Source organism: Alexandromys fortis, unplaced genomic scaffold (assembly GCF_014885135.2).
Source record: "Alexandromys fortis isolate MF-2015 unplaced genomic scaffold, M_Fortis_MF-2015_v1.1 scaffold_9, whole genome shotgun sequence".
Lineage (NCBI taxonomy): Eukaryota > Metazoa > Chordata > Mammalia > Rodentia > Cricetidae > Alexandromys > Alexandromys fortis.
Genome location: NW_026067892.1, coordinates 602,889 through 630,776, shown reverse-complemented (window position 1 = coordinate 630,776; position 27,888 = coordinate 602,889). Strand labels below are relative to the sequence as shown.

At 54.0% G+C, this 27,888-nt stretch overlaps 1 protein-coding gene across 1 annotated transcript; it reads left to right on the top strand.

The window, feature by feature from the left end:
• Ip6k3 (inositol hexakisphosphate kinase 3) lies at positions 1–27,888 on the top strand. Its single transcript, XM_050139035.1, has 6 exons — positions 1–193; positions 15,257–15,599; positions 21,529–21,727; positions 22,704–22,867; positions 24,053–24,228; positions 26,394–27,888. Exons 1-6 carry the CDS (start codon positions 191–193, stop codon positions 26,811–26,813), a joined length of 1,305 nt encoding a protein of 434 aa, XP_049994992.1. The 5' UTR covers positions 1–190; the 3' UTR covers positions 26,814–27,888.

The following is a 27,888-nucleotide window of genomic DNA, read 5'->3' as shown; positions in this document are numbered from 1 at the left end:
TATGCCAGTTTAAGAGCTGCTTAGGATTGAACTCTGTTTTTTGCACATTAGGCAGAAGGACTCTTTCTGCTAGCTGAGCTACATCTCCAGCCCTGCTTCACTCTCTTCTTGTCTGGAGACTCCTACACGAACTTCAAGGCCTCACCACTTCTATGCTGCGGGTCCTGGGAAGCCTGTACCGGGAATCTTTATGGTAAGTAGATCAGTCTCTCTCACACCCCTCATGTGTCTTGGATTTGAGAGAGAATCCCAGCTTCAGTGAACATGTACTGTGACCAAACTTGTCACTCATGAACTGAATAGAGGGTTAGAATATGTGACCACCATATTGTTGCCACTCCCAACATCCGTATTGCGTGGATCACCACTTCCAGTCACAGCAGAAACAGGTAAAGCGTGGGGGTCCTCGTGTCAGTGCCTACCCAGAACGCTCTTTACAATATCCCTAAGAAAGTCACCCCGCTTTGCAGATCAGGGAACTGAGGGTTCGTGAGGTTGAGGTGCCTGTCCACGGTGGGTCTCATGGTCAGTGAGGGTCAGAGGCAGGAATTTGCACCCCAGCCTCTGCTTCCACAGTCTAACCCAGGCAGTGAAAGGAACTGGCAGTGGCTGGGACTTGGGACAAGTTCTATTCTTCCTCTGGCCACCAAGAAGCCCAGCGGAATCCTTTCATCTCTCTGCAGAGTCCTTTGTCTCTCTTCCCCTGTGAAATGAAAGGACCAAGCAGGTGGCCTCCGAGGCGCTGCGGCTCTGATATTCTGGGACTTTCTCTCTGCAGAGCTCTGTGCAGGCAGTAAGCCAACGAAGCTGTTAAAAAAATCAAGGCAGAAAGATGCCCTGGGGCAGCAGCCCTCCCTCTCCTATATAGCCCAGGGAATGGCAACCTCCTCTGATGGGGTGCAGTCCTGGACTCTGAAAGAGGAAAAAGCCAGATGTGGGGGGTGAGTCTCTGAACTCAGGAGGCCCAACCTGAGGCTGAGGAAGCCAAGGTCCTCCGAGTTGCACAAGCCTGGGCTCCCTGGGTGTGACAGGAGCTGGGCTGATCTGTTGGTTGGTGAAGCGCTTGAGCATGACACCCAAGTTCACAAGTTCAATACCAGAGCGCAGGTTTAAAAAAAAAGCGGGGTGTGGTGGTGCACGTGTGTATTCCCAGGCCTGGAGATGCGGATAGGCAGGTCCCAGGGCCCACGGCTCAGCCAGCCTAGCCTACTTAGCAGTTCCAGGCTAGTGACAGAAACAGTGTTGGTGGTACCTGAGGAAGGACCCCCGAGGTTGTCCTCTGGCCTCTACACTCACCCACATGCATGCAAGTGCGTGCGTGTGTGTGTGTCTGTGTGTGTGCACACAGCACAAACTTAAACACATGGAGAGAAGGAGAAAGAAAGAGAAAGAAAAAAGATTTCAGCTATTAGCTGAAGGATGAGGCAAAGCACTGGGGCTAGCCTCTGCCTCTGTGTTGTGAACCAAGCAGCTGCCATCTTGGGGAGTTCAGCTGTGCTCTTGCAAAAGAATCATCCCAGCTGGCTTGCTGACTGTTCACAGCTTTCACAGAGGGTGGGAAGTCACCTGACCATCCCTAACCATCCCGTGGTGCCTACCACCAGTTGCGTGCAAGGGGGAAGGGTTCCAGTGCATAGGCCAGGGAGCCTAGAGGAGGGGCTGCATCCATGAGGCAACCCTCCTGCCTGCTGGGTAAAAGCTTTCTGGGTGCAGCCATTTGTGGGGAGCACCTACACCCCTGTAAGTAACCCTTCATCTGTGGTCTGGAAGGAAGCCCAGAAATCTCATTGGCCCACTAGACTATACCAGCAGATTCCTGCCTCAGTTTGTCCCTGGGACAGACAGCTCAAGAGAAGGGGTGAACATTGTTTAAGCTCCACAACCCCTGGAAGGAATTTTAGCGACAGATGGTCTTGGCTTTTGGCCACCATAGAGACCTCACAAACACTCCTCATGGATTGCTTACGAGCCAAGGGACATTATAGCAATGTTGCCAGCTGTAATTTAATCAGGTCCTCGGGGACGCTTGCTGGCTCTTCCGTGGGTTAAAGAGCTACAGGGACCGCTCTCTTGAGAGCTGCCTCGGTTTGGAAATCAGAGACCGAGGTCTTCAGTGTTGCCTCAGCCGGAGGCCCGTTACCCCACATGTGTGCTCAGTGTTCCTGGCAAGCCCACTGCAGCCGCATGCCCAGAGCGTCTTCCAGGCCAGCGGTGGCTCATGAAGCCAGGACAGTAACCTGCTGGCTCCATACTAACGGTCCCCTGTGGAGCGCTGGTGGCTGATTGGTTGGGTTTTATAGTTTTTGTTTGTGTCATGTTGGCCTTAAATTCATGGCAATCCCCCAGCTTCAGCCTTCCGAGTCCTGGGATTACAGGGATGAGATGCCATGCCCAGTTGAGGGTATTTTTATGTGACTCTGGGCTCATGACAGTAAGATAGGGCTTGGGAGGTGGGACTCAGAGCCTGGCTCCATCACCAACCCACTGGACCAGGAGGTCTCTGCCTGATTCATCAGCTGAAAAGACTGAGGCCTCACCTCAGGGGGTTGTGGGAGTGGGAGAGTCAGGTGAGGCCCAGAGCAGCCGTCTCGCTCCCCACCCCAGCTGGAACTCACCCAGGGATGCAGGTGTGAATGCAGATGTCTTTAACCCCTCCCTCTCCCAGAACCGGGCCTCTCCTTCACACACACACCACACCCCTGGCCTGCCATGCTATAACCCATGGGGGGGATCCAAGTGCTTCCCAGGCAGATCCTCAATCTGAGAGTCCAATGCCCCTGATCTGCAGTTTGTGGACACTTGGGTTTGTTGGAACAGGTGGGGGTGAGGCCGTCTAGATCCCAGGAGGTCTTGGTGATGCAACTGTTGCAGGAGCCCTGCAGGCTCTGGGGCAGAGCTCAATACCCAGACTGGATGTTTCCCGCTGGGGCTGGGCACCTGGTTGTCCAGGTCTTCGGGCACTGGTGGGGAGCACGGCAGACCGCTGGCCTCCACGTCTCCTCTCTGTGAAGGCTCAAGTGGACTTCATGCTAGCTTTGTAAAGATCCTGGTGGCACCTGGCAATGGTGGCGCACGCCATTAACCCCAGCACTCGGGAGACAGAGACAGGTGAATCTTAGTGAGTTCTAGGCCAGCCTGGTCTACAGAGTGAGTTCCAGTACAGCCAGGATTGTTACACAGAGAAGCCTTGTCTCAAAACCACCCCCCCTCAAAAAAGGAAAGATCCTGGTGGCATGATACAGGAATGGGTGTGCCCTGCTGGGGGTGGTGTGCCTAGCCAAGGCTGGTAGTGTTTGTTTGCTTTTGATACCAGGTTTCCTGTGTCCTGGGTTGGCCTAGGGTGAGCTTGTATTCCGGTTCTCCTGCCTCTGCCTCCCAAGTGCTGGGATTCCAGGTGTGCAGCCCACACACGGCTGGAGGAGGGGCATTACCAGAACTCCGGGCAGGTCAGCAACCACCCATGTTTACGAGGCAAGACAGGGTGATGACACGTCCTGGATACGGATGATGTTGTTCTGAGAGCTGGAACACTGGGTCATGGGAACAGAGAAGGGGCAGCCAGTACAGAGGGACACCTCGGGACTGTGATGACCTAGCCTGGGGCCTCAATTACCAGAAGCAAGGAGAGAAAAGTACTCTCCCATCCTTGCCAGACATGAAGAAGCCAGAACCCAGAACGAATCCACATATTCATTCATTCATTCATTCACTCATTCATTCCCTCAGTCACTCAGAAAACACCTTCGGGAAAGCTGGCCCTGGGACAGGTGCTCCAGTGCTGAGCAGCGCCCACCCCCCACCCCCATTCCTGCCAGGGGAAGGGACGAACAGGGCACAGGTTATCAGGAGGTTGAAGGCTCCCAGGGTGACTCTTAGCTGGAATCTACAGAATAAGGAGGAGCCATCTAGGCAGAGAGGTGAGGGGTGAGGGAAGGGCACTGGGGTCAGAGGGAGCAGAGGGGATAGGGCCAGGACTTGGGCAAGCAAGGAGATGCCACTGAGGCTGGCAGGGCTGGCCACTGCAGAAGGATTGAGACCTTATTCTGAGAATAGGGAGAGGCTGTGTGTGGCTTGGAGGTGTGGGAGCCCAGCAGAGTGAGGTCACTCTGAGCAGCAGGAGGTGGGTGGGCCTGGCGAGGAAACAGCAACTGGAGAAATGTTTGTGGTTGATGATGGGTGGAGGGCTAGGGAAGGTGACGGCAGGGGACGTCCAGCCTGCCACAGAGGGGCCAGCCCATCCCTGTGCCTCGGAGGAATGGTTCTGCCAACAGGGGAGGGTATGTGAGCCCAGCACCACGAAAGGTGGCATCAACACAGTGGTCCCCAGGAGCCGGTGCTGTGCAAGTCAGGGCTGACATCAGTGCTGGAACCAAAGAGCTGGGGATGGCTGGGGGAGGGGACTATGGGTGGACGGAGGTCCTGGAGAGAGGCTGAACAGCAGGCATCTCAGAAGTGAAGCTGGGCTTTGGAAAAATGGCACAGAGAGAGCCTGGCCGGGCCAAGGACAGAAATAAAGTGTCCTACTTGATTACGTAATAGAAGCTCCCACACCCGGCTCTGCTGTTTGGTAAAACTGTGTCTTTCTGTTGCACGGTGGGTCCTGACAGTGTTAATTAGATAAGAAAGAAAGCAGATTGGGCCTGGCTTTTCAGAACAACAGGGAGCACGCAGTGGGCCTCCTCAAGACCTGGGTTTGAGTCCAGACTCAGCCACTCGCTAGCCACCAGCTTGGGTGGGAAGCTTCATGTGTTCTAGACCCTCAAGGAACTGATGCTCAGTTCTGGGTGGCTCCAGGGTTCTAGACCCTCAAGGAACTGATGCTCAGTCCTGGGTGGCTCCAGGGTTCTAGACCCTCAAGGGACTGGCTGCTCGGTCCTGGGTGGCTCCAGGGTACTAGAACCTCGAGGGAATGGCTGCTTGGTCCTGGGTGGCTCCAGGGTTCTAGACCCTCAAGGGACTGGCTGCTCGGTCCTGGGTGGCTTCAGGGTTCTAGACCCTGAAGGAACTGGGTGCTCGGTCCTGGGTGGCTTCAGGGTTCCCAGAATAGGCAGGAGAGAGCAGCCAAGGGGACAGAGGAGACTGAAGAAACCAGGATGGTAACCAGAGCTGTGCAATGGGTAGGGCCCAGCTGAGCAGCCTCACGTCTCTGGAAAATGCCACCTCAGGCTGGCATACATGGAACCAATTGCCCAATTTGTGTTTTTGTTCATTTGTTTGTTGTTTTTAAGTGCGAGGGATAAAGGTCAGGCCAAGATCAGCCTTTACTTTTCGGATCAACCCCTAATTGGCCCATCCCACTTTCAACCAGAGGTCATCCTGTGGTGGGGACCATTCTGGTCTGCCACGGGGAGGCCTGGGTAGAGATGGGGAAAGGGCGGAAGGAAGGGATCCCCTCAGGCTGCCTAGGCTTCCCTGCGGCTTGGACCCTTATGGCCATATGTCAGATGATTATCTCTGGCAAGCCAGGCCTTAGGAGGGGCGTGGCATGAGCAACCCGAAGGACAGAGCAAAGCTGACCCAGGGTCACCGAGCCCTGAAGTCTGTCCATCTGTCCGTCTGTCCCTCAGCCCACACTGTCTCTCCCTGGGCAGAGAATCAGTAGACGTCACCAAGCCTCCTCAGCCCACTTGTATCCCTCCACCCCTCCTGGGCCACTCTGAGGCCACTGGGAGGACAGCTGTGGTCACTCTCCCATTGTGAGCCTTCAGAGCAGAGCCAACCTTCACTGCAAGTCTGCTCCTGACTTCCGGAGTAATGTGTTCTAGCTCCTTGGTTCCTCCACTTGGGCCTGAGGTCTGCTGCTGTCCAGCTGCCATCACTTCCGGTCACCTTGGCTTCCCCCTGCTGCCCACCCTGCCCTGGCTAGGCCCTCAGTGCCCTCAGTCCTCCCTCAGCCACAGCCATCCTCTCCCCTCCTCTTCCCGTTGCCCCTTTTCTCCTTCAGTCAGATGGTCTGTTCTTGGCCCCTGTCTCCCCACCCAAGTGTCCCTTTCTGCAATTGTTGTCCCTTTGTGTCCCCAGCCTCTGTTCTGCCAGGCTTGTCTGTCAGGACCTGAGCAGCCCAGCAGAAAGCCTAGGACCATGGCATGTTCAATAGTGCTGACAGGCAATTGCATGCTGATAGGCTGAGGGATGGATGGCTTCACTCTGGGACTGAGCTCTCTGAGCAGCCACAGCTAGAGGCCACCTACTGGGAGGTGACTGGGAATGGGTGGGAACAGGGGAGCCAGGTGGAAGAGAGGATGTGGTCTAGCCCAGTCTTGTCCGTCATTCTGAACAGTTATAGAAAATGAAACAAACAAAGTTGGGCTGCAAGCACGCAGTAGGGCTACAAAGCATGCAGTAGGGCTGCAAGCACACAAGGGCTGCAAGTGCTCAGTAGGTCTACAAAGCATGCAGTAGGGCTGCAAGCACACAAGGGCTGCAAGTGCTCAGTAGGTCTACAAGCGCTCAGCAGAGTTGTAGGCGCTCAGCAGGGCAGCGCGTCTGCAAGCACTCAGTAGGGCTGCAAGCACACAGTAGGGCTGCAAGTGAACTGTGTACGGGACTCTGGGTTCTACTTCAGCACAGAACAAGTAAAGGGCAAGTGAGATGGTTCAGTGGGGAAAGGCACCTGCTGCCTTGCCTGACATGGGAGTTCCTTCCATCCCTGAAACCCAAGTTTCACTTTACCCACCAGAGGCATGTCATGTCGTGTGTGTGTCCTCACACATGCACGCATATGTGTACATATATATGCATATATATGCATTTATATTCATATGTTTTTAATAAGTAATCAGGGTCCCAGTAGTGATTAGTGCCTTGTGCTTAGAGCCAGTCACTCTTCAAGGTAGCTGAGCTAAATTCTCTCCCTACTTCCTCCTCCCAACCTCTCTCCTCTTCTTTCCCCCTCTTCCTAGTCTGCCTCCCCCACACCAGCCTTTTTTCCTCCCTCCCAGACCCCTGGCCCTGCTCCAGAGCTGCGGACACCCAGCTGACAGCTGGGCATACCAGCCCCAGGGGATCAGGTGGCCTCCCCTACCCAGGCCACTGGCAGCCTAGTTCTCTTGGGCAGAAAGCTCCACCCGGACTCCAGTGCAGAGTACTGAGCTGGGTCAGGCCTCTGTCCCACGCTTGTAGACAGAGGACACTGAGAAGCGAGTGTCCCTACTGAGTACCCAATACCCCCGGAAGAAGGCTCCGGTGAGTGCTGCCTTGAAGGGCGGGGAAGTACCAGCTTGCTGAGCCCTTGATGGTGGACAGGAAGGTGCCAAGGCCACAGGCCTGTTCCTGTTATAGGGTAGCCTCCCTACAGGCTGGCTGGGATCACCAGGTGATATAGGCCTGTTGGAAGTGCTGGTGGCTTGAATTGTGCTTGGGTGTGTGCATGTGCGTGCGTGCGTGTGTGTGCGTGCGTGTGTGTGCGTGCGTGTGTGTGTGTGTGTGTGTGTGTGTGTCTGTGCTGGGGTGGTAGAGGCTGGGACAAGCAACGATTGGACAGGAGACGATCTTCCCATCTCCCTAGCATGATCCTCTCTCCCTATTTTGGGGTGCACTACTATGCTCCCCCTGGCCCACAAATGGGCAAGCTAGGTCTGCAGTGGTGGCCGTGGGTTACAGGTGAAGGGCTGGAGCCAGCCACTTTCCTCCATACCAGGTTAAACCTTCCTAGAGGCACACATCCAGGAAAGTCCCTCTTTTGAGACAGGGATCAGCATGTCCTGTCCCATCTGCCCCACCTTATTTCCTGGTTGGGGCCATGGGGTTGGGTGACATCAGTGCCTGGGGGCGGGGACACCCAGCAGAAGGGTAGTGGTGGTACCACTTAGAGATGTTCGTGGGAGATGGAGCCACATCACTACCAAGACTGGAGATCTCTGCTACTGTAGACCAGGGTGGGATCTTGGGGACCCCCATCTCCATAGTTCCTGCAGGCTCTTTAGGGACTCCAAGACCTGAACCTGAGCCAGCCCTATGCTCTCAGGATCATACATGGAGTTATGGGAGGGGGTATCCAGTCCCACCCCCTTGAAGTAGGGTCTCCTGTCACCTAGGCTGGCTTTGAACTTAGCATGTAGACAAGTCTAGCCCTGAATTCCAGATGCTCCTCCGCGTCCCAAGCTCGGGGACCACAGGTGTGTGCACGAGCTGTCATGCCTAGCTTAGCTATGTGTTTTTTTTTTTTTTTTAGCTATGTTTTTTTAAGCTACCAGTTTTGTAATTTTTCCTTACGAAAGATCCTACGGGAAAACGCAAAGGAATCTGCCAGCCACTCTCGCGCAGCCCGCGCCTGGCTCTGCACGCTTGTTCGGAGTCTTGCCACACTTACCTCACAAACAGCAATTAACACTAAAGGGATCTGAAGTCACGATGGGGGGTCTGAGGTAGGAGTCCCTCCTATGGGGGTTTCTTGCACTCAGACCCCACCGTACTCTATCAGGAACCTGAGAAAAACCCTTCTCTGCTCCTTGTATCCTCTGTCCTCTTCTTGGCTGCATTCTGAGGCCAGCAGTAGCCCCTCCTGCTTTGAGCAGGGCACTTAAATAAATCCTTCCCAGGCAGAAAAGCCCTTATGGCTGCTGTCTTGTTCGCTAGCTGCCGCTGGGAACAGCAATAAACTTTATGAACATTGGTTGTTAAGGAAGGGAACCTGTAGGCTGGTGGGGGAGGGGCGTGAGGATTGGGACAGCATTAGGTGTTGTGTCCGCCTGCGTTGTGCAGAGCCATTTCTCAGCCTCTGTTGGCCCCTGGCCCTGGAGAAGTAGCAGTGGAGGCCATAAGAGGAGACAGAACCCAGTCTAGATGACGTCGGAGCTTTTTAAAGACATTCCCAGTGGGGCAGGGGAACTTCAGCTGTAACCGATGAACTTGGGGACAGGTCCAGACAAACTCAGGATGTCCCAAGATTATGCCTGCTTGTTGTTGGATGTAGAGAGGGTGCTGGTTTTAGTTTTCAGACAGCATTAATCCCCCTCTGGGCATTCCTGGCATCGGCATAGATGCTGCTGCCCTCTGCTGGGGACTTGCAAGGTGTGCTCGCAGGTCTCCCTAAGAGTCCCTCCAGAGAGGGACAGAGCAGGACTCTGGTAGGAAGGAACACAACTACACCGCACATGCAGCACACGCATGCAAACACACGCACACACACACACACACACACATCACGCTCTGCCTGATTCTTGTGTTCTGACCTTTACAGCTGTTGCTGGAGACTGGGAAATATGCTTGTCTGGTATTCACAAAGCCCAGGGTCCAGTCCCCAGCATGGCATAAATCTGGCATGGTAGCACCCCGTGCAATCCCATCACTCTGAAACTCCACTGCCATTACCACCCAACGGGTTTCAAATGGGTTTTGGGTCCTCTCATCTCTAATGGATTGAGAAGATGCTGCTTCCGGCATCAAAAGGGCATTGAACGATACTTGTCTCAAAAGCATGAGCATGAAGTGAAACCAGGAAGATCATGAATTCAAAGCCAGCCTGGACCCCTCCTCAAAGACAGAACCAAACCCAAATACCAGCAGAACAGGATCTGTTGCTGTCTCCACCACACAATGTCATGCTAGCTGCAGGCAAACCCTATCTTCGGCACACAGACCTCTTGCCCCAGCCCAGAACAGATCCTGTTACGTGGAGAAAGGCGCCAGGTCTGGGGAAGGGGCTGGGGGCTGGAGACATGCCCTGGGTTTTAGCTAACAGTGTCCAGGGTCCTGGGCCCAGCTTAGTGCAGCAAAGCCTGCGGGAGGGGACTGGTGAGGGAGAGAGTGCCCCAGCCTCGCCTGCCTCCTGCCGTCTCAGAAGCCAGCTCAGAACATTGCAGGAGCTGCTGAGAACGTTTGTCAGAGGCTGAAGGGCTTCCGAACCAATAATCACGGTATTAAAATTGTATTCGGCTCTCCAGCTGAAGGAATGTTGGGAGATTTTAAACGTTAAGAGGAAAAGAGGGGGAAATCCCCCCTCAGAGAATGAACTTGGTGTGGGAATAAGGCTGAAGGATGGGGCGCATGGCCCCCAGAGCCCGGAAATCCTGCCATCCTGGGAAACGGCTGTTCTCTGCAGACATGTTTCAGTCACGACCTGGAAGCTGAAGTGTGCAGCTCCCCAGAGCGCTCTCTGAATTGATCCCACCCAGTCAGGGAACCAGGAAGGGGATGATGCACAGGCCTAGGGCCCCTGAGTTGTTTCAGAATGGACTTGCAAACGCCATTAATTCCCCTTCTGGAAACATAAGCCTCGGCCTTCCTGGCCTGGATGGGCCCAGATAATGCACGGCCCTCAGCCACGTGGGGAGCTCTGAAACTCTCCTGCCCATTACCACCTAAGCGGTTTTAAATGGGTTTCGGGTCCTCTCATCTCTAATAGATTAAAAAGATGTTCCCTCAGGCATCACAAGGGCATTGAATGGTACTTGTCCCGAAGCGCCTGCTCGGAGAGGCCTGTGAAATGTATGTTAGAGCTTTGGAGACAGAGGGCAGACCATAGACCACTTGGCTTTTGAATTGTGTGGCCTGCTGGGCCTAACTGCAGTCTCTTTCTTAATAATGTCCTTCACAGAGGGCCCTTCCCCCACACCTGAGGGTTTTTTTTTTTTTTTTTTTTTTTTTTTTTTTTTTTTTTTTTTTTTTTTTTTTTTTTTTTTTTTTTTTTTTTTTTTTTTTTAGGATGTGGTCTCTATGCAGGCCTCAATACCTCCATAATCTGAGTGGGACTGTCCCCTTCCCAGGTTGAACTAAGGCCCAGCAAGCTTGTGTGTATGTGTGTGCAAGCACACATGCACACATGTGTATGTATGTGATTTGTGCACTTGTGTATGTATGGGGGTGTGTGCACACATGGAGGCCAGGGGGTGATATCAGGTGTCTTAATCACCTCTGTACTTTATTTTTCATTTTTTTTTAAATTGTGAATACGAAGGCTTTGCCTGCTACACGTGTATGCCTGGCACCAGCAAAGTTTAATTAGGTCATCAGATCCCAGAAGTAGAGTTATAGATGGCTGTTGCCACCATGTAGGTGCTGGGAACCTGGGTCCTCTACAAGAGCAGCAAGTGCTCCTAACCACTGAACCATCCCTAGAGTACCTATTTCTTCATTTTGAGACAGGCTCTGCCTATAGCACTGGCTGTCCTGGAACTCACTCTGTAGACCAGGCTGGCCTTGAACGCTCAGAGATCCACCTCCTGAGTGCTGGGACTAAAGGCCACCATGCCTGGCAGCCATCTTATTTTTTGAAACGGGCTCTCGCACTAAGCCTGCATCTCTCCAGTTTGACTAGTCTGGCTGGCCAGAACATCCCAGGGACCCTCCTGCCTCTGCTTCCCTGGGGCTGGGATTACAGGTCATTGCCCCCCAGCAGACAAGGCCAGACTCCCCCTCTTCAGCCCCTTCCATTGACCATTTAGGCAGCCATAAGCCTGGCCTAGCATCCCTCTCCTCCAGGCACCCACTCCTGCCCTCTCCTGCCCTCTCCTGCCCTGTCTCTCCCTCCTTTCACAAGCACCCCCTCAGCAGGTCCTCGTCAAGTTCCTCAAGGCTAAGCCAAACCTCTCCTCTGCTCCTGGTCACTTCTTGGACACCCCAACTTATGCCTCTCAGCCCAATGCAGAAGCCCCCTTAGCCTTCCATAAGGACTCCCGTTAACTGTACAAATAAATAGGATTCGTTGTGCTATTCAAGGTGTGCGTGTGGCGGCCCTAATCCACGCCACCCCTCCTGGCCCCCGCACCACGCATGCACTTTCAGGTCGACCTTGTTTCCATGTGAGAGAACAGTGTCTATTTGTGGTGCTGGAACTCGAACCCAGGTCCTCGTGTGTTGTGCTCTCTGTCGTTCCTGAGCTATACTCCCCACCTCCAGCCGAAAGCACTCATTTTTCATCATAATTCTCCCCTACCAGTAACCACGTAGCACTCATTAGACCGCTAGTATCTGTTGATTGAGAAAACAAATGAAGGCAAAAACCTCTAGGAATCCGATAAACGCCTTTAAATGAATTTGTTCACTGGTAATTATAGTGTTTATGCATGCTTGGGAAATGCCAGGCTCCCAGAGACCTACACATGCTAGGGTGGCCTGGTGAGGAGGGCTTTGGGGAGTCCTGGGGTCCTCACTGCCGATGGAGGCCTGCTGTCGCCACCCTCAGAACAGGGAGTGTCCCCAACCCAGCAGAGGCAGGCTGGCTGCCGTCCAGCCTCACAGGGCTGCAGGGAAGGGCTTGTCCTCATGTGGCCAGCCATGGCCTTACTCACTACCGGCCTCGCAGCCACACCCTAGAGGCCCAAGTTAGCCCTGAGGCTGCTGGAGTGGGGCCCAGTGCTGCTTCCTCCAGGACATGACCCCGCCAGAGGGACAGCAGCAGGGCCACCTGTCCACCTCTGGGGCAAGGGGCAGCTCCTAACTGCGCCTCTTCTCGCTGGGGGTGTCTCCACAACTCCTGTCTGCTCTTGTATCCTTGCCTTTCTGATCTCCCTAAGGGCTCAGGAGAAGAAGGCGAGGAATGGGGACCGTGGGGCTTCAGGGAGAGGTGTGGACTAGAGAAACCGTCTCTTTCCAGACAGCTAAGGGTCTCCTGAAGGTGTATCAGAAGGGGGGGGTGTCCCCTCAGGCAACCTTCTTGACTTCCTTGCATCCCAGCTAACTCAGTCATCTGGGGAGTCACTCGTGCTGATGCCCACGTGGAGAGTCCACAGAGTCTTGCAGGCTCCGTCCTCTGAACCTCGTGACAAGGCCATGGCAGTAGGCAGTAAAACACACTCGTGTCTATTACCAGCTCATCCTCTGCCTCAGTGAGCGTGTGTGTGTGCGCGCGTCTGTGTGTGTGTGCATGTGTGTGTGCATGCGTGCGTGTGCTGGCGGTGTCATGACGGATCACAGGAAGAAGAGGCCTGTGGGCCTAAATGTAAGGCCCAGGCAGTTACAGCTAGTCATCAGGGACTTCAGGAAAGACTTGGGAAAATGAGGCCACCTCCACCGCAGACCCACAGGGCTGCAGGCCACATACAAAAGGAAAAACTTCAGACTCCTTGGGAACACAAGGTCCCGCCTCTGAGGAGCAGAGCCCACTCTGCAGCTGACCCCTGCTCTTCTGCCATTCTTCCCAGCTGCCTCAGAACTGCAGACTGCCCGACCCAGAACAGAGCAACCTTGAGAAGTTACTTGACCTAAAATCTAAGGCCTGCAACAGCAAGTCCCTCACTTTACCTGGCCGTCAAGTGCAGTGTTCTCAAAGACAGGCTGGCTTTGAGGAGACTATCACTGCCCTAAACCCCAGACGCAGGGCCATGGCTCTGCCCCGGAGTGCAGGGACCTTCCTACTCCCAGAGAAGGTGTAGCCAGACCCGAGCTTCTCAACTCTGGGGGGACAGGAAGGAGCAGCAGGCTGAGGCAGGGAAGTCTCTGTTGACAGAGACACCCCCCTACACAGGGGGAGTGGTTCAACCACCCCACCAGGACAGGCACATTCTCCTACTGAGGTGCAGGGACCGTCTAGGTTTGGGGAACAGTCAAGCTTGTCCCAGAAACACCTGTCTTACAGGTGGCTCTGGCCAAGTCCCAGCCTCTTTGTGCCTCAGTTTCCTGACTTTTAAAGCAGAAAAGGGCATCTGATGGCAACAGTTCTGGCCGCAAGCGAGCTGGGAGCCGGTGAGCACAGGCTGGGCTCCCAGGCCTTGGTTCAAATCCCTGCTTTTCTCACACCAGCTGGTACACACGGGAAAGCCTCTTGACCTCTCTATGCCTCAGTTTCCTCAGCTGGAAAGTGGGCTGGTAGCACCAATTAAAATACCCCAAATGTTACGTGACACACAGCAAGTGCTATGTGTGTGGAAGTGAGGAAGGACATGGAAACAGTCAGCGTGTGTTGGCAGGCTTGAACTGGCATCTGAGAGCCACACTTGGCCCCAGGGAGACGAGTGTGAGACAGGCGCTCAGCCTCCTTCTGGGAGGGGCTACAAATGAACTCTACAGCTGTACCTCTAGTTACTCCGGGTGCCACTGCCTGGGGACAGGTGGGTCACCACAGGCTGACGTGCAAGTTAGGGGAACTCTATTACTTTAGCCCATGTGGTTTTTGGGCCTTCCCTCATCTGTCCACATACATCCCCGGGTTCTCTAGGGTCCTGAAAGGCTCCCCCAAAACACACCAGAGGTCTCTCTCTATCTGGAGTTCCTGGACTAGTCCCTTGCTTTAGACCTTTGCCCTTACCTCTCCGAATGCCTCACCTGCCACCCCAACATCCTAAGCAAATGTACAGGTGCCAGGCAGAGCCTACGTCCCTTCCCCCTCCAACAGGAATCCACTGTGTCCTGGAGGACATGGGCAGGGAAGGGGAGCCTGTGTGGGGATAGCCGACTTGGACTTTCCATCCTGTGGCATGCTGGCAGTCCGGGCGCTTGGCGAGCCTCTCTAAGCTTAGGTCCTGAACAAAGTGCTAGGCAGTGCCGTGTGCGGAGCCAGCCAGCCATGCCCAGGGCCTGGAGTGAAGGTCAATTAGAGGGTTAATGATGCCCAGTACTGCCCAGTCGCATGGTAGCCAGGAGTCCAGCAGATGGAGAAGGGTATTAATAACTGTGGTGAGGGCCCTGCTGTGGGAATGTCCTCTCAGAGGGGACAAACACTCCACAGAAGAGCCACCCCTCACTGTCTCCTTGGCACTCTTCCGAGATAAAGTCACAATGACTTTAGAAACTGGTTTTCTGGAGTTCCAGGTGAGGCAAGTCCGACTTAGGGAGCACAAAGAAGATGGTGGCGCTGGGCTCAGGGACCTGCCTGTGTCCTTGTCTTAATCCTGCCCCTGACACTACCTCCTGTCCTGCCGCACAGAGAAACTGAGGCCCAGAGGGCTTGGTAACCTGCCCAAGGTCACACAGCAGTCAGCTGTGTGTGCCAATCATAAAGAGAACACAAATTGCTCGAGCATATCGCTGCTCTAGAGAAATAAAGCAATCCTGTCGGGGTGGGCACCCAGCAGCTCTGCTTCTCCCCGCCCGCGCAGAGGTGGATGCTTCAAGTCAGGACTAGACCCTGAGCCTGGAAACTCGTATTTGTGTGGGTTGTCTGATAGTTTTAATATTTAAGTTCAAAGGGCACAAGGTGGTTAAAGTCTCCCTCTAAGTCTCCATCTGTGGAATCAGACCACAGTTTCTCGTGACAGATTATTTCAGGAGCAATACACGCCTATGCGCCATCTTAGTTTAGGGCTCATGGGTGACACACCCATCACATGCCCTTTTCTATATAATTTCTGTTTCCTTTTTTTTTTTTTTTTTTTGCCAGAGAAGTGGCCTGTCAGGAATCACCTATACTGGGACAGCAGTAAAGGCCACAAGACAGAAAGCCGGGGACCACGGACAGCCCACCTGGTGGTGGCAGCAGCTTCTGTCTCTTGCTTCTGTGGGCAGACTTGGCGGTGCCGGTGCCATGGTGGTGCTGCACAGCACCGACACGGGGAGCAATGGGGTATGTGTGCCCTTGGAGCCCTTCCTGCACCAGGTTGGCGGCCACCTGAGCATGCTGCAGTACGATGCACACACAGTCTGCAAGCCCCTTAACTCCCAAGAGCAGAAGTTCTATGAGTCCCTGCCCCTGGCCATGAGGTGTTTCACCCCGCAATACAAAGGTGAGTGGTGGGGTCCAAGCTCGGCAGCACTCATAGCTGCTGTCAGTGGGCATGGGGTGTAAGCGCTGTATGAGAACAGTCCTCTTTTCGGCTGCCAGGGTCCCTGTGCTAGCACGTCTCAGAATTCCTCCAAGATCGTGAATGTTAATGACTTTGGGGATAGGTCAAGTCACTCCACATCCAAGCATTGGGAATGGTATGGAGGGATGCCCAGTCCTAGTGGGTCCTGATGGCATATTCTACTCTGCTCTTTGGGAGCGTGACGTGTTTGACTGTGGCTAAACATAAGACCAAGTAAGTCCTCCTTGGCCTCCCTCTGGACACCCAGGCTAGACCGGACATGGAGAGTCTGGTACATGACTTGCTTAGAGTCTAGCATGCCCACTCCATACAGGCAGGGCAAAGGCCAGGCTGCCTTCCAGTGTGTGCAGCTGGGGAAACTGCAGTATTGCAGTGCGTGTCCTGGAGCCAAGCACAAGGTGGTTGTGGGAAGGGCTGTGCCTGTTGGCTTCCTTGTCTGATACCCCTGCCCAGATCCAAAGGTAGGGGTTTAGTCCCTCCCTAGGGGGTTGGTAAATGAGGTCCTGCAAAGTTGACGACCAGGTGACCCCAAACAAACACACCAGGACAAGACCCTCGAAAGAGTCTTAGTTTTTCATGGTACCTGCAAGGATGTCAGTTATGACAAATAAGGCCATCAGAAACCCTCTCTGGGGACCAGTGACCAGTGACATGCCTCAACCTGCCAAAAAGTGCTTGCCTAATACGCATTCAGACCTGGTCTCCATCCCCAGCAGTGCACCAACTGGAGCGTGGTGGCACATAGCTGTGGTAGTCTTTCTCAGGAGATGGAGGCAGGAGAATCAGAAGGTCAAGGTTACCCTTGGCTATGCAACAAGTTCAAGGCTCAGAAAAGAAAGAAACCCATTGCATTCAGGTTTTCGGAACAAATGGGAAGGCCGGATGCATCTGCAGTAGTCTTTCCAAGCATGGGCTTCATCGGGGCTCCTGGGTTCCATTCCAGACCTGCTGAGCAGGACCCAGTCAGGAGTCAGGACTAGGCATCATGGGAAAGTCCGCTAGGCATGACCAGACCACAGGCCTGGCTGTGACTTCTCAACCTTGTTCACACTGGGTCTCTGGAGAGAGAAGAGGACATTGGGCTGCCTCTGGAGCCCCCTGTCTTGCCTGCCCTGGCCTTTCCCACAGTTTCCCAAGGCCACTGCTTATTTTGTCAGAGAATCCACTAGAATTAATGTCTGTCCCTCTGTAACTGAACTCAACATAGCAAAGGGTAGCAGGTCCTGGTGTGAGGTGGACTCCTGCCGGGAGCATTTCACGCTTGCTCGGCACAGCTCTGGCGTTGAGAAGGACTGTGGGGGCTGCCACAGGCAAAGGGGAGTCAGTTCAGGTCCTCAGGGGCTCCTACCTTGCCATGACTCTGGTGAGGATGACAGGGTGCTCTCAGGTCCTAGACACCCATTCCAGACCTCCTGTGGGCTCTTCTATTTAGGGTACTAATTCTAGTTACAAAACACTCCCTGGTTAGAAAAAGGTTACAACCCCAAATAATCATTGTAAGTTAAAAAGACCGTAAATGAAAATGCATTTAATAGACAGAATCTACCTCACGCCCTAGCTTAGCTTGTGGTACACCCCGGAACTGACTGGGAGTGACAGTCTCTGCCCGGCGTCCTGAGGGGCCTGTGTCGTGTAGCACTAGTCCAGGAAAAGATCAAAACCGCACATTCAAAGGCTGTTTTCTCCCAGATACATTTCACTCGCTCCCCTGCGAAGCTGGGAACTTGGAGGTCAGACTACCCCGCACTAAGGGCTGCCCGCGCCTCGAGCCAAAGGTTATAGCTAAATGACAATCCACGCCGCAAGATCTAGGTCAGCCTTGCCTTTGGGGTGCTTCTAAACGCAGTGGGGGTGAGCTGGAGCAGAGGACCTCCTGACTCCCGGGATAATGGATGACTACCAGCTGGCCTAAGAGAGGGCTGGGGTGGCACCCCAATGCCAGACTTTGATGAAGAAATACTGACTCACTCTCTGGCAATGTGAGGAACCCAGGAGGGTACTCGGTTCACTCTTGGGTATCTGCAGGAGAGCTGGGACCAGGAATGGAGGTGGCTGGTTTTAACCAATAAGAGCAGTGGAGGCAGTCAGTCCATCATGAGTACCCTGGGCCGTTGCAAGAGGTTTCCACACCCCGGCTTACACAAACCTCACAACTCTCAGAAGCAGACACGGATGGGGAGAGACAGCTTGCCCGCAGCCGTGAGATGCTGGGCTGGGATTTGAAGCCCTGATGTCTAGCTCTCGAGGGTGGGTTCTTGGCTCCATCACCCTCCACTCAGGCACCTGGAGTGTCCCTAGGAGGGAGGAGACAGTCTGTCTCAGAACATCCTATCAGTAGGACAGATAACCTTCTGCTCCCACCTAGGAATAGCTTCTTCAGAGAAGAGGGGCCATTTCTGAAGCGGCTGCAACACGCTATGGAGCCCACCCTATGCCTTCCCTACCATGGCACCAGGGAGAATTTTGGCTAGGGTGCCATTCTAAAAGGAAGTGTCATGTGTCAGTGGTTCACCGTAGACCTTAGCTAGGCTCGCAGCATTGCCATCTTGGGGCTATGTCCCTCGCCGCTCAGTCGGCTTTGTGGGCCTTGGGTGAGTGAGGACAGGCACTCTGGCTCAGTCGGTGGAGGGCTTGGCCAGATTCATATTACAGATGGTGGCGGTGAATGTTCTCATAAGCTTAAAAATAAACACATGATACGCTGTCTGCCAAGGCTCAGGAAGCTGCTTGGTCAAACCGAAATCGCTGAGATGCTCTGGGCATGCCAGTCGTGGCAGTAAGCACTCTGTCCTCCCAGCTGGCAGACCCTCAGGCTGAGGTGCATGGGAAGAGCTGGGGCAAGCCCTGCGGCTCTGGTAGGGCCTCAGAAGCAGATCTCAGGACCCCAGAGTCTAAGCCCTGACTGTAGAGCACACAACCCAAGCCCCAGAGACGCTGGGTTCCCCTGGGTCAGGGGCAGGCAACCCAGCACAGTTGACAAGGGAGATCTCAGGGGGTCAGCTCCAGGGAAGTGCTGTGCTGGATGAGAGAGGAGAGCGGGAGGGGGCGGCTAGGAGACAGCAAACTGTGAGTTCATCAGCGGCTAAGACTGAGCGGCAGGAACGCTGTGCTGTGCCCGTCGTGAGGCCCTGACAATATGAGAAATGGAAATGACTTTTGCATTTTATTAGTTGGGGGTTCTTTGCACCTCCACTCGCTGGCATTTATGCAGGCACTCAGAACCGATGAGATCAGACAGGAATGAAGCCTGGAGCAGTCAGGGGAAGGTCACATTTCTCATCTCTCTAGGGAGGCCTCTTGGGCACAAGCCGTGGAGAACTGTGTTTTCTGGCAGGCATGTCACCATAGGCCCTCAAGTAGAAAAGGCCAGGGGCTGCCAGATGGGAGCATGAACTTTAAGAGACTCCAGAGGACACTGCTTTTGGCTAGTGGGGCTCCCTGGACCCACTATGCAGCTAGAAGGGCACAAGCTCCCTCCAGGACAGGCACAGGGCCGCTAGCGCTTTAGTCAGAGAGGCTTCATGTTGAGATCTGGAAGGTTCTCCTCCCCGGAACAAACACAACCTCCTGCCCAAGGACCCAGGACTGGAAATGCAGAGCTCATGCCCTCTGTGATGATGGGGCTCCCCTGAAGGTTCCACAGAAGAGACTGGCCAGAGCAGTGTTTCTGGGAACACAGCAGAAGTGTCCCTCATGCATGCGTAGGTGAACAAAGCCTGACTATCTCTGTCACTCCGTGGAGTCCTGGGCAATGTGTTCTAACACGTCCCTTCAGCGCCCACCTGGCCAGTGACTCCATCCCACGCTGGCTGTGTGACCTTGGCTCAGACTCCCTGAGCCCTGCTGCACCACCTTATGATGTGTTGTTATTTAGAAGTCACAAGTGAGATGAGGCAATGTCCCCAGCTGGCCACTCTCAGGCACAGGACGGATGAGTATGACAGGCACGATTCAGGATGAACACCGTCGTCAGATAAACGCAAACGCCAACAGCGTTATTACTGTGGCTGAGGTGTCTAAAGGATACAGGGGCCTGGGAGGGGTGGAGGAGAAGCAGTATTTCTCAGGAGTCTAACAGAACTGAATGTCCCTCCTAGGCTGCAGAATTAGGCCACTAGGAATCTGAGATGATGGGACTGGCCCAGGGCTAGTGTAGAGGACTCTGGAGAGTCGCATGCTGAGCTGCAGAGTAACCCTGGGAACAAGGGTCCACAACAGCCCCCAAGGGCTGGGCATGGATGCAGGCAGGAAGATCAGCAGCGCTCCCTTGCCTACTCAGCAAAATAGCCACTCCTACTGGGTAGGCGACCAAGGGGCCTGGGGAGAAAATAAATGTTGAACACAAAGAAACACGACCCCACCTCCTCTCCATCCCAGTCAGTAGGAAACAAACCTCGGTCGAGAGAGTTTTTACGAGGGACTTGTTGCGGAAATTCAGGCAAGCTTGAGGGCACCCTGAAAATGTAGCCCCTCGGGCATGCAGGGCAAGAGGAAGAGGAAATCCTATTGGAACACAGCAGTGCCTGACTCACCCACAGATACATGGAGCGGGGGGGGGGGGGCACAGATGGCTGAACAAGTACCTTCCTTCTCTTACCCTCCCACCCCTGCCAGGGCACCACTGGCCCGAGTAACTGGGAAAGAGAGTGCAGGAAGCCATCAGGGCACTGCCCATGATCGTCTCCTCAGCACCAAGGGGGTGAAGAAGCTGAGAAGTGGGTAAAGAAAGAAACAGCAGAGGACAGGATCAACCAGTTCCCTGTTCTCAAAGAACAGGAGGCTAAGTCTGTGGTGTGGTACCAGGGTAAGGCTGGATGCTAAGTCTGCGGTGTGGTACCAGGGTAAGGCTGGATGCTAAGTCTGTGGTGTGGTACCAGGGTAAGGCTGGATGCTAAGTCTGTGGTGTGGTACCAGGGTAAGGCTGGATGCTAAGTCTGTGGTGTGGTACCCGGGCACGGCCAGGTACTGCTGGATGCTATGTCTGTGGTGTGGTACCCGGGCACGGCCAGGTACTGCTGGATGCCAAGCCCCACAGAGGGAGGCCAGGCCCTTCCACTGCGACATGGACTCTACTGCCTGTGACTGTGCAGTGCTAATGCCCAGCACAGATAGCTTTCTGTCCCACCAGTGTCTGAGGACAATACAGAGTATGTGGTAGATAAGCTTTGGGGAGGTTCTCACCGGCACAGCCAGTAGTTTTCCTGCCATGATTGCTGGCTGCGGTGGCAAGAGATGGAAACCTCATGTTAGGGAGACCTCAAAGACTCTAGAGTTTTCTCTAAGAACCACACATATCCCAGTTCTCCATATGCTGGCTGATGTATACAGCCAAAGACGACAGCTGTGCACCAAGGGAAAAGGCAGAGGAAAAGACTGAGGGGAGAGTCCTGAGTCCAGCCGCTGCCTCAGGAAGGCTTCCTGGAAGAAGCTGGCTAGAAGAGACGGCTGAGGGGGCAAAGAGGATGGGCAGGCTTCCCTTAATTGGCGCCCCCTGCAGGTGGGGAGCAGTGAGGCTCCTTCCTGGAGGACCAGCTCTGAGGTCTCCCAGGTTGGCGGTGGATGGATTGGTCCTGGGGTGACTGGAAGGGAGTGCAGGTGGGAGTCCAGTTCTAGAACAATGTAGCAAAGTAGAAGAAGGAGATAAAGACAATCCTAGTCACCCCCAGGCTACTTTCTGCAAGCTCCAGGGGGTGGAGGGTGGGATCAGGTGCAGGCAGAACCACCCTGGTCTTGACTCTTGAGAGAGGAGCTAGGGAGAGAAGGATGTGGCCCAGGGCCACCAATCTCAACAGCATTAACTTACAACACGTGACTCTGTGTGCTCTTTCCTCTGCCCTGTGTCCTGTAGGTACCATCACGGTGCACCTCCGGAGAGACAGCAGAGGCCATCTCAGCCTGGTCGCCAACCCACTGAAGGAGAACTTGGAGCCTCTCCAGGTCTCCCCAGATTCCAGAGCTGTAGCCATCTGGCAGACACTTCAGCAGCCAGCCAGCAATGGGACCAGCCCCCGTCCCTTGGCTCAGCTGGCACACTCACTCAAGGAAAGGTGAGGGCCACTGAGCAGGGGACAGAGGGTTGGTGTCAAGAAAATGAGAAACTGAAATGAAGGCTTGGTCTAGAACAGCCAGTGTTGCAAAGAAAGGGGAGGTCTCTTCTACCCTTTCTTGGGGGTTGGTGGACACGTGTTCTAGCTCATGGACCAACACACAGGCAGGGCTTGTGTCCAGAGCTTGTTTAATTAAATACCTGCTTTGCTGAGACCGTGCAGGTCTCTGGGGGAGAGTATGCAGCCGGAAACCTTGGAATAGTTTATGGAGAGGAAGTATGCCTAATTTCTCTCGAAAGTTGGGTTTTTTAGCCAACTGTGGAGGAAGAGACAAGAAGAGTGAGTCCCAGGGGACAAAAGAGGCCCCCAGGGACCTAGGGACTCTGGAGCGATCTTGGGTGGCTCTGCTAATGTCAGTTAACCTTTCCCAGGGTCCCTGGGGCTTTAGACATTTATGGGAAACAAAGGGAGCAGAAACAGTGACAACAGCCTCTTCCCCAAGGAGCCGCAGATCTAATCAAGCTCTGGGCTCAGCGTCACAGCTGGGGCGGAAAGGCAGAGGGGGCTCTCACTCTGTGCGTAAGGACTATGTACAGCACTCTGAGGTCTCAAGGATGTAACCGCGCACCAGGGCATGAATCCAGCCCCCCAGCCTTGAGATTCCAGGTGACGCCATCATCCCTATTCTTCGTCCCCCGAGAGGACCTAAATGGCTCTAACTCTCTGAGGGTAGCACACTTAAGAAAAGCTCCCAAGAGGACCTGGTGTGATCTGGTGTCAGGTACCCACCCAGTTTGGGCAGGGATGTTCTTGGAACCCTGTGGTATCTCTGGTGGTTTGGTAAGAGAGTCCCATGCAGCAGTCTGGGTGGTCTTTGCCAGAGGCCATGCCAGAGAGGCCAAGCAGTGAGCCACAGGCATCCTTCCTGCCTCTGGCTACTGTTGCCCCGGCTGTCTTCAGACGCTTCCCTCCACAGCACAGCCAAGGTGCTTCTGAGCTCTGACTGCCACCTCAGCACGCAGGAGGAAAGTGCGGATGGGAGCCAGGTGGAAAGAAGGGGCTTTAACCCTTGGGGACTGCACTGTCACCAAGCCCACCTGACCCGCCTGTGTTCTGAGTACCCAGAGGACAAACGGCACCGTATCCTTACCACTCTTGCAACTGCACACAATACCTGGGACAGGCATGAGCAGAGGACGACAGAGAGGCAGAAACAGACAGACAGACAGCAGACACACTCACAAACATACACAGGGACAAGGAGAGAAGTGGGGTGGGGAGGGAGGAACAGATGTGGTGTGATTTGAGGGTTCGAACCCACAAGCCCAAGGTCTAGAAGAAATCAGATCCCTTCAAAAGAAAACTCAGAGAGAGTGGGGACACCCAGCTAGTGGCTAAGGTGGGCCCTGGCATGCGTGTCTCTGGCACTTTAGCAGGAGAGATGGGCAGGGTTACTGGGGAGGCAGAGAATGTGATGCTAGCTCGGTAGGGACAGGAAGACGTCTCTGTGTCCCGACCCCACCCCAACATCTATTCTGCTGCTTCTGTTTCTACCTGCAGCCCAAGAGCCGTGGAGGGGCCTAAGGGGAGGCAGGCCTTTCCTATTCTCCCCCACGCACACACACACACACACACACACGCACGCACATACACACACAGTTTAGCCACACACACGCACATACAGACGCATGCACACACACAGTTTAGCCACATACACACATGTGCACACACACACACAGTTTAGCCACACACACGCACACACGTGCGCATGCACACACACATACATAGTTTAGCCACGCACACGCGCATACACATACACACAGTTTAGCCACACACAAGCGCGCACACACACCCCAGTGCTTGCTGCAAACAGCGGCTGCTCTTGCAGTATTTACTATGACACATCTGCTGCCCTAATCCCTAAGAAGCTTTTGAAGGATAATGACTCTGCTGAAATTAATATTCCTTCAACTTACCTCCGAGGCGAACATCAACCCCCTTGTCCCAGAAGGTGCCGGCCCATTCAGTGGACCGGAGGTCTCAGCCCTGTGATTTTCTGTCCTAAAATGTAAATTGGGCATGGCCTGCCAGGAATTGCATGCCTGCATTTTAATTTCAACTCCAGAGCAAAATGGGAAAAGGTCCTCATAAACTCCCCCTAAATAAATGGACTTATTAGAGCAGACTGCCAGTGAACATCTCACAGTCTTAATAGCCAGGCTCGTGGGAAAAGCTGGAAACAGGAGGGAGGGGCTAGCGGGAACCTCAGGTGCTCTGACTGATGACCCGGGCCTGCCGGGGCGCTCCTTGACTTAGTGCTTCCAGGGTTCTTGCTCCTGGAAAATGTGGTGTCACAATACAAGCAGCCGTGCATCCTGGATCTAAAGATGGGGACCCGGCAGCATGGGGATGATGCATCGGAGGAGAAGAAGGCCCGTCACATGAAGAAGTGTGCGCAGAGTACTTCAGCCTGTCTGGGCGTGCGCATCTGTGGCATGCAGGTAGGTCGATGCAGAGGGCCGACTGGCAGGGGTCGGAGGCTGGCATCCTGGTAGGCCTGGGTGCCTGCCACCCACACCTCTGCTTCCCTGCAGAGCCCAGGCTCTAGGGCACTTTCCAAGCAAGGAAGCCTTTTAGGCTAAAATGCTGGGTGTCGTGGTGTTTGTTTTAAGATAGGATCTCAGCCCAGGTTGCTTCACACTCCTCAAGTAGCCAGGGCTGACCTTGAACCCCTGGTCCTCCTGCCTCCTCCTCTGCAGTGTTGAGATTACCCGGGCGTTAAGTTATTTTTGTTTTGTTTTGTTTTATGGTGCTGGGATGGAACCCAGAGGCTTGGCAGGGGAGGCAAGCACTCTACCACTGCCTTGCATTCCCAGCCCACACGCTGGTTTTTTAAAGAGCACCATGGAAGATTGTCCAAAACTCAGTCTCACCATTTGGGGCAGCTAAAACTTTGTGCGACGGTCCTGTGGCTCCTACCCATATTGGGAGGGGCTTTCAATGACAGTGTGGGGGCAGGGGTTGGAGAAGAGCTGAGAAGATGCATCTGGTGGCTCACTGAACCCACATGTGCAATAGAGCCGAGTCCTGTCCCCTTCGGGTGGGGTGCAGCAACTCGCTCTTTTAGCCAGTCTCTTGTCTATGTTCAGCCTTTCTGCCACGCGGTTAGGTTAACCAAGGAAGGTCGGAACCACTGAACCCAGGGGTCCCACACCTCTGTACTGAAGAGGCTGCAGGGAGAGAGGCAGAATCCACCCCGGACGGCGTGTCTGTCCAGTACAAAACCAGGCTCTGCTTTGACGGCAAACGTTATCGCTTTCCTTAATTGAAGCTGGACGTTGAGTCCATAAATTCATTGCACAGATGTCCCTGGGAAGGCTGGGAATGCGGTCCTCAGAGGACAGAGGAGGATGATTTGTGAAGTAAATGGAGTCTCTCTGCGGACCTCCAACCTTCTGCAAGTGACCTGATTTATCTAGAGAGTGACGCCTGCCACGTGTTTACTAAGGCTGATTTAGCAGCCAATCTCCGGTTCCCCAAAAGCCTATTATAGCCTCCTGATTAAAAACAAACAAAAAACCACATTATGTAACATGAAGACAAGACAGGCCTCAGACAGGCACAGGCGGCCGCTGGCTGTTGAGGCTTTGTCTCGGTCTCTGCTGCCCCCTGAGCTGTCTGAGGACTGGGTGTGGCACCATGGGGTCCCCATCAACTTCTCTTTTCTATCTGCTCCCTTCTGATGGCCTAGACGTGGCAAGGGCAGGAAACTGAGACTGTGGAAAAGAACCATTCTCTGCAGAGGCGGGCTGTGGACCTCTTTCTGCTTCCCAGGCCCCCAGCAGCAGGACTGGCTGCCTGCAGGCCCCACCCACATCTGGTCTAGCCCATTTCTTTACCTCTGAGCAATTCACCTGGATGGTTTAGAAGAGCCACCCCTGAATGCTTAAAATCTGTGAGAAAGGACCCAAACTTTGTTAGAGAGAACTTAATCGAACTGGCTCTCCAAGTCCGTTGGCCCGATTTCAGGCTCCTACTGAAACTTTCCAGCTTGGGTTTGCTAATATCTGAATTGAAGGCTGCCGGAAGCCAAGATTTAAATCACGACTTGGAATTTGACATCGGAAATTCACAGGAGAGGGCGATCCAAACCTTGGAGCGGTGTGCTGAGGGTCACCTCTGCGGGTTCATGAAGGATCTTTGGGCCTTGGGCTGAGAGATAGACCTGCAGAGAGAATACTTTAAAATGTCGCACTGGAGCATGTGTAAGACCGTCTCTTAAGCATCTCAACCATTCTTCCCCAAATCACCCGGAAATCACTTCACATACTACGGGAATTTGTGGTGAAACCACCACTGGACCACCGGCAATTTTGATTTGTTTTAGAACAGGTTGGCCTTGAACTCACTAAGTGGCTGAGAGTGACCTTGAACTCCTGATTCTCCTGCCTCCATCTTTTATATTGTGGTTTTATAGACTTGTACCACCATACCCCGTTTATACAGTACTGGGGATTCAGTCCTGCTAGGCAAGCTCTCTACCAGCTGAGCCACATCCCCAGCCCCCAAGGCATGCTTTATTATTATTATTAACATTTACAATCCTTCATAGTCTCTCTCTCTCTCTCTCTCTCTGTCTCTCTCTCTCTCTCTTTTCCAATGTAAGGTTTATCAAACTGCTAAGAAGAGTTTTCTCTGCAAAGACAAATACTACGGAAGGAAACTCTCGGAGGAGGGGTTCAGGCAAGCCCTTTCCCAGTTCCTCCATGATGGAACCCGCCTACGCACAGAGCTCCTGGAGCCCATCCTTCACAGGCTGCAGGCTCTGCTCACAGTCATCCGGAGCCAGAGTTCCTACCGCTTCTACTCCAGCTCCCTCCTCATAATCTACGATGGGCAGGAGACCACTCAAGGCAGCCCGTCTGGTGCCCCTGCCAAAGTCGATGTCCGAATGATTGACTTCGCGCACGCAACGTACAAGGGTTCCTGGAATGAGCACACCACCCACGAGGGACCAGATCCTGGCTATATTTTTGGCCTTGAAAACCTCATCGGGATTCTGCAGGATCTCCAAGAGGGAGAATGAAGGTTCTTGGAACTTTCTGGAATCTTCTGGGCTACATTTTGCAAAGGGAACTAAGCTATAGTAGCCTAGCTCCATCCCCTGTAGGTGTCTTTGTAATGACCATATCTACCTTCTGTGCATCTCTGTGCATGGCAAACAGCGTTGACAGTTGCCACAGGAATCTGCTCCGCAGGCATCCGCCCCTCACCGGGCATCTTCTGCAGTGCAGCTCTTCTTGGAGCAGACAGTAGAAGTGCCACCATTATCAGTACACAGGAGGGGGTAGCCTGGGTCAGAGGCCAGCACTGCAGCGATGCAGGGTGCCTGCATTCCAGAATGCATGCTTTTCCGTTGTCGTGCCCAACAGCCAGGAGGGAGAGAAAAAAAAAAAAAAAACAAACCAATCTCCTGGAAGAAGTCTGGAGGAAAATTCTGCTTGTGGGGCTCGGCCACGCCACAGGCAGGCACAGCTGATGCCTCCCACCTCCTATGAAGAGATATAGGTGGGACAGGAGTAAGTGAACCGTTAGTCCATCCTGCCTGCCTTGTACTCAGGTTCTAAATGGACAAGAGCACTGGCTGGGGTGTGGCGGGGTAGCTCAGTAGGAGGCTGAAGCTTGTGTGCAGGAGCTCCTGGGCTCCACGGGGCCCAGAGTCACAAAACAAGAATAACAGTGATAACGAATGTGTGAACAAGGATAGGCGCAGGCAGACCCTGATACCGCCCCCCGCATGTGAGGGGAGGAGTCCCCATAGACTTCTGGGGGGCATGAGGGGAGGTGTCCCCACAGACTTCTGGGGGGCATGCAATGAGCATCCTGTAATCACAGGATGAGCCTGACCTGGAAACGCAGCTTCCAGTGGAGGTGGAGTACACCAACAGAGGAGCCAATAGCCTGGATCCCCCATTTCTATTTATTTATTTTGGGTGTGGGTAGGGGGAACCCAGAGCGATGTTTACAAGAGCAGCGCAAGCGAGGAAACCAGAGCAAACAGGTCCAACGACAACGTCCTTCTTCTGCAGCATTGAAACTTATTACAATGCCCTGGAGCCCACCGCAATGCTATGCTCCCCAATTAAGGAAATCAATTTGTT

Coding starts and splice junctions, on each gene's coding strand:
- Ip6k3 (XM_050139035.1), top strand. Junction 15,600..21,528: donor TTTCACCCCGCAATACAAAG/GTGAGTGGTGGG, acceptor TGTGTCCTGTAG/GTACCATCACGGTGCACCTC. Junction 24,229..26,393: donor TGCGCATCTGTGGCATGCAG/GTAGGTCGATGC, acceptor TTCCAATGTAAG/GTTTATCAAACTGCTAAGAA.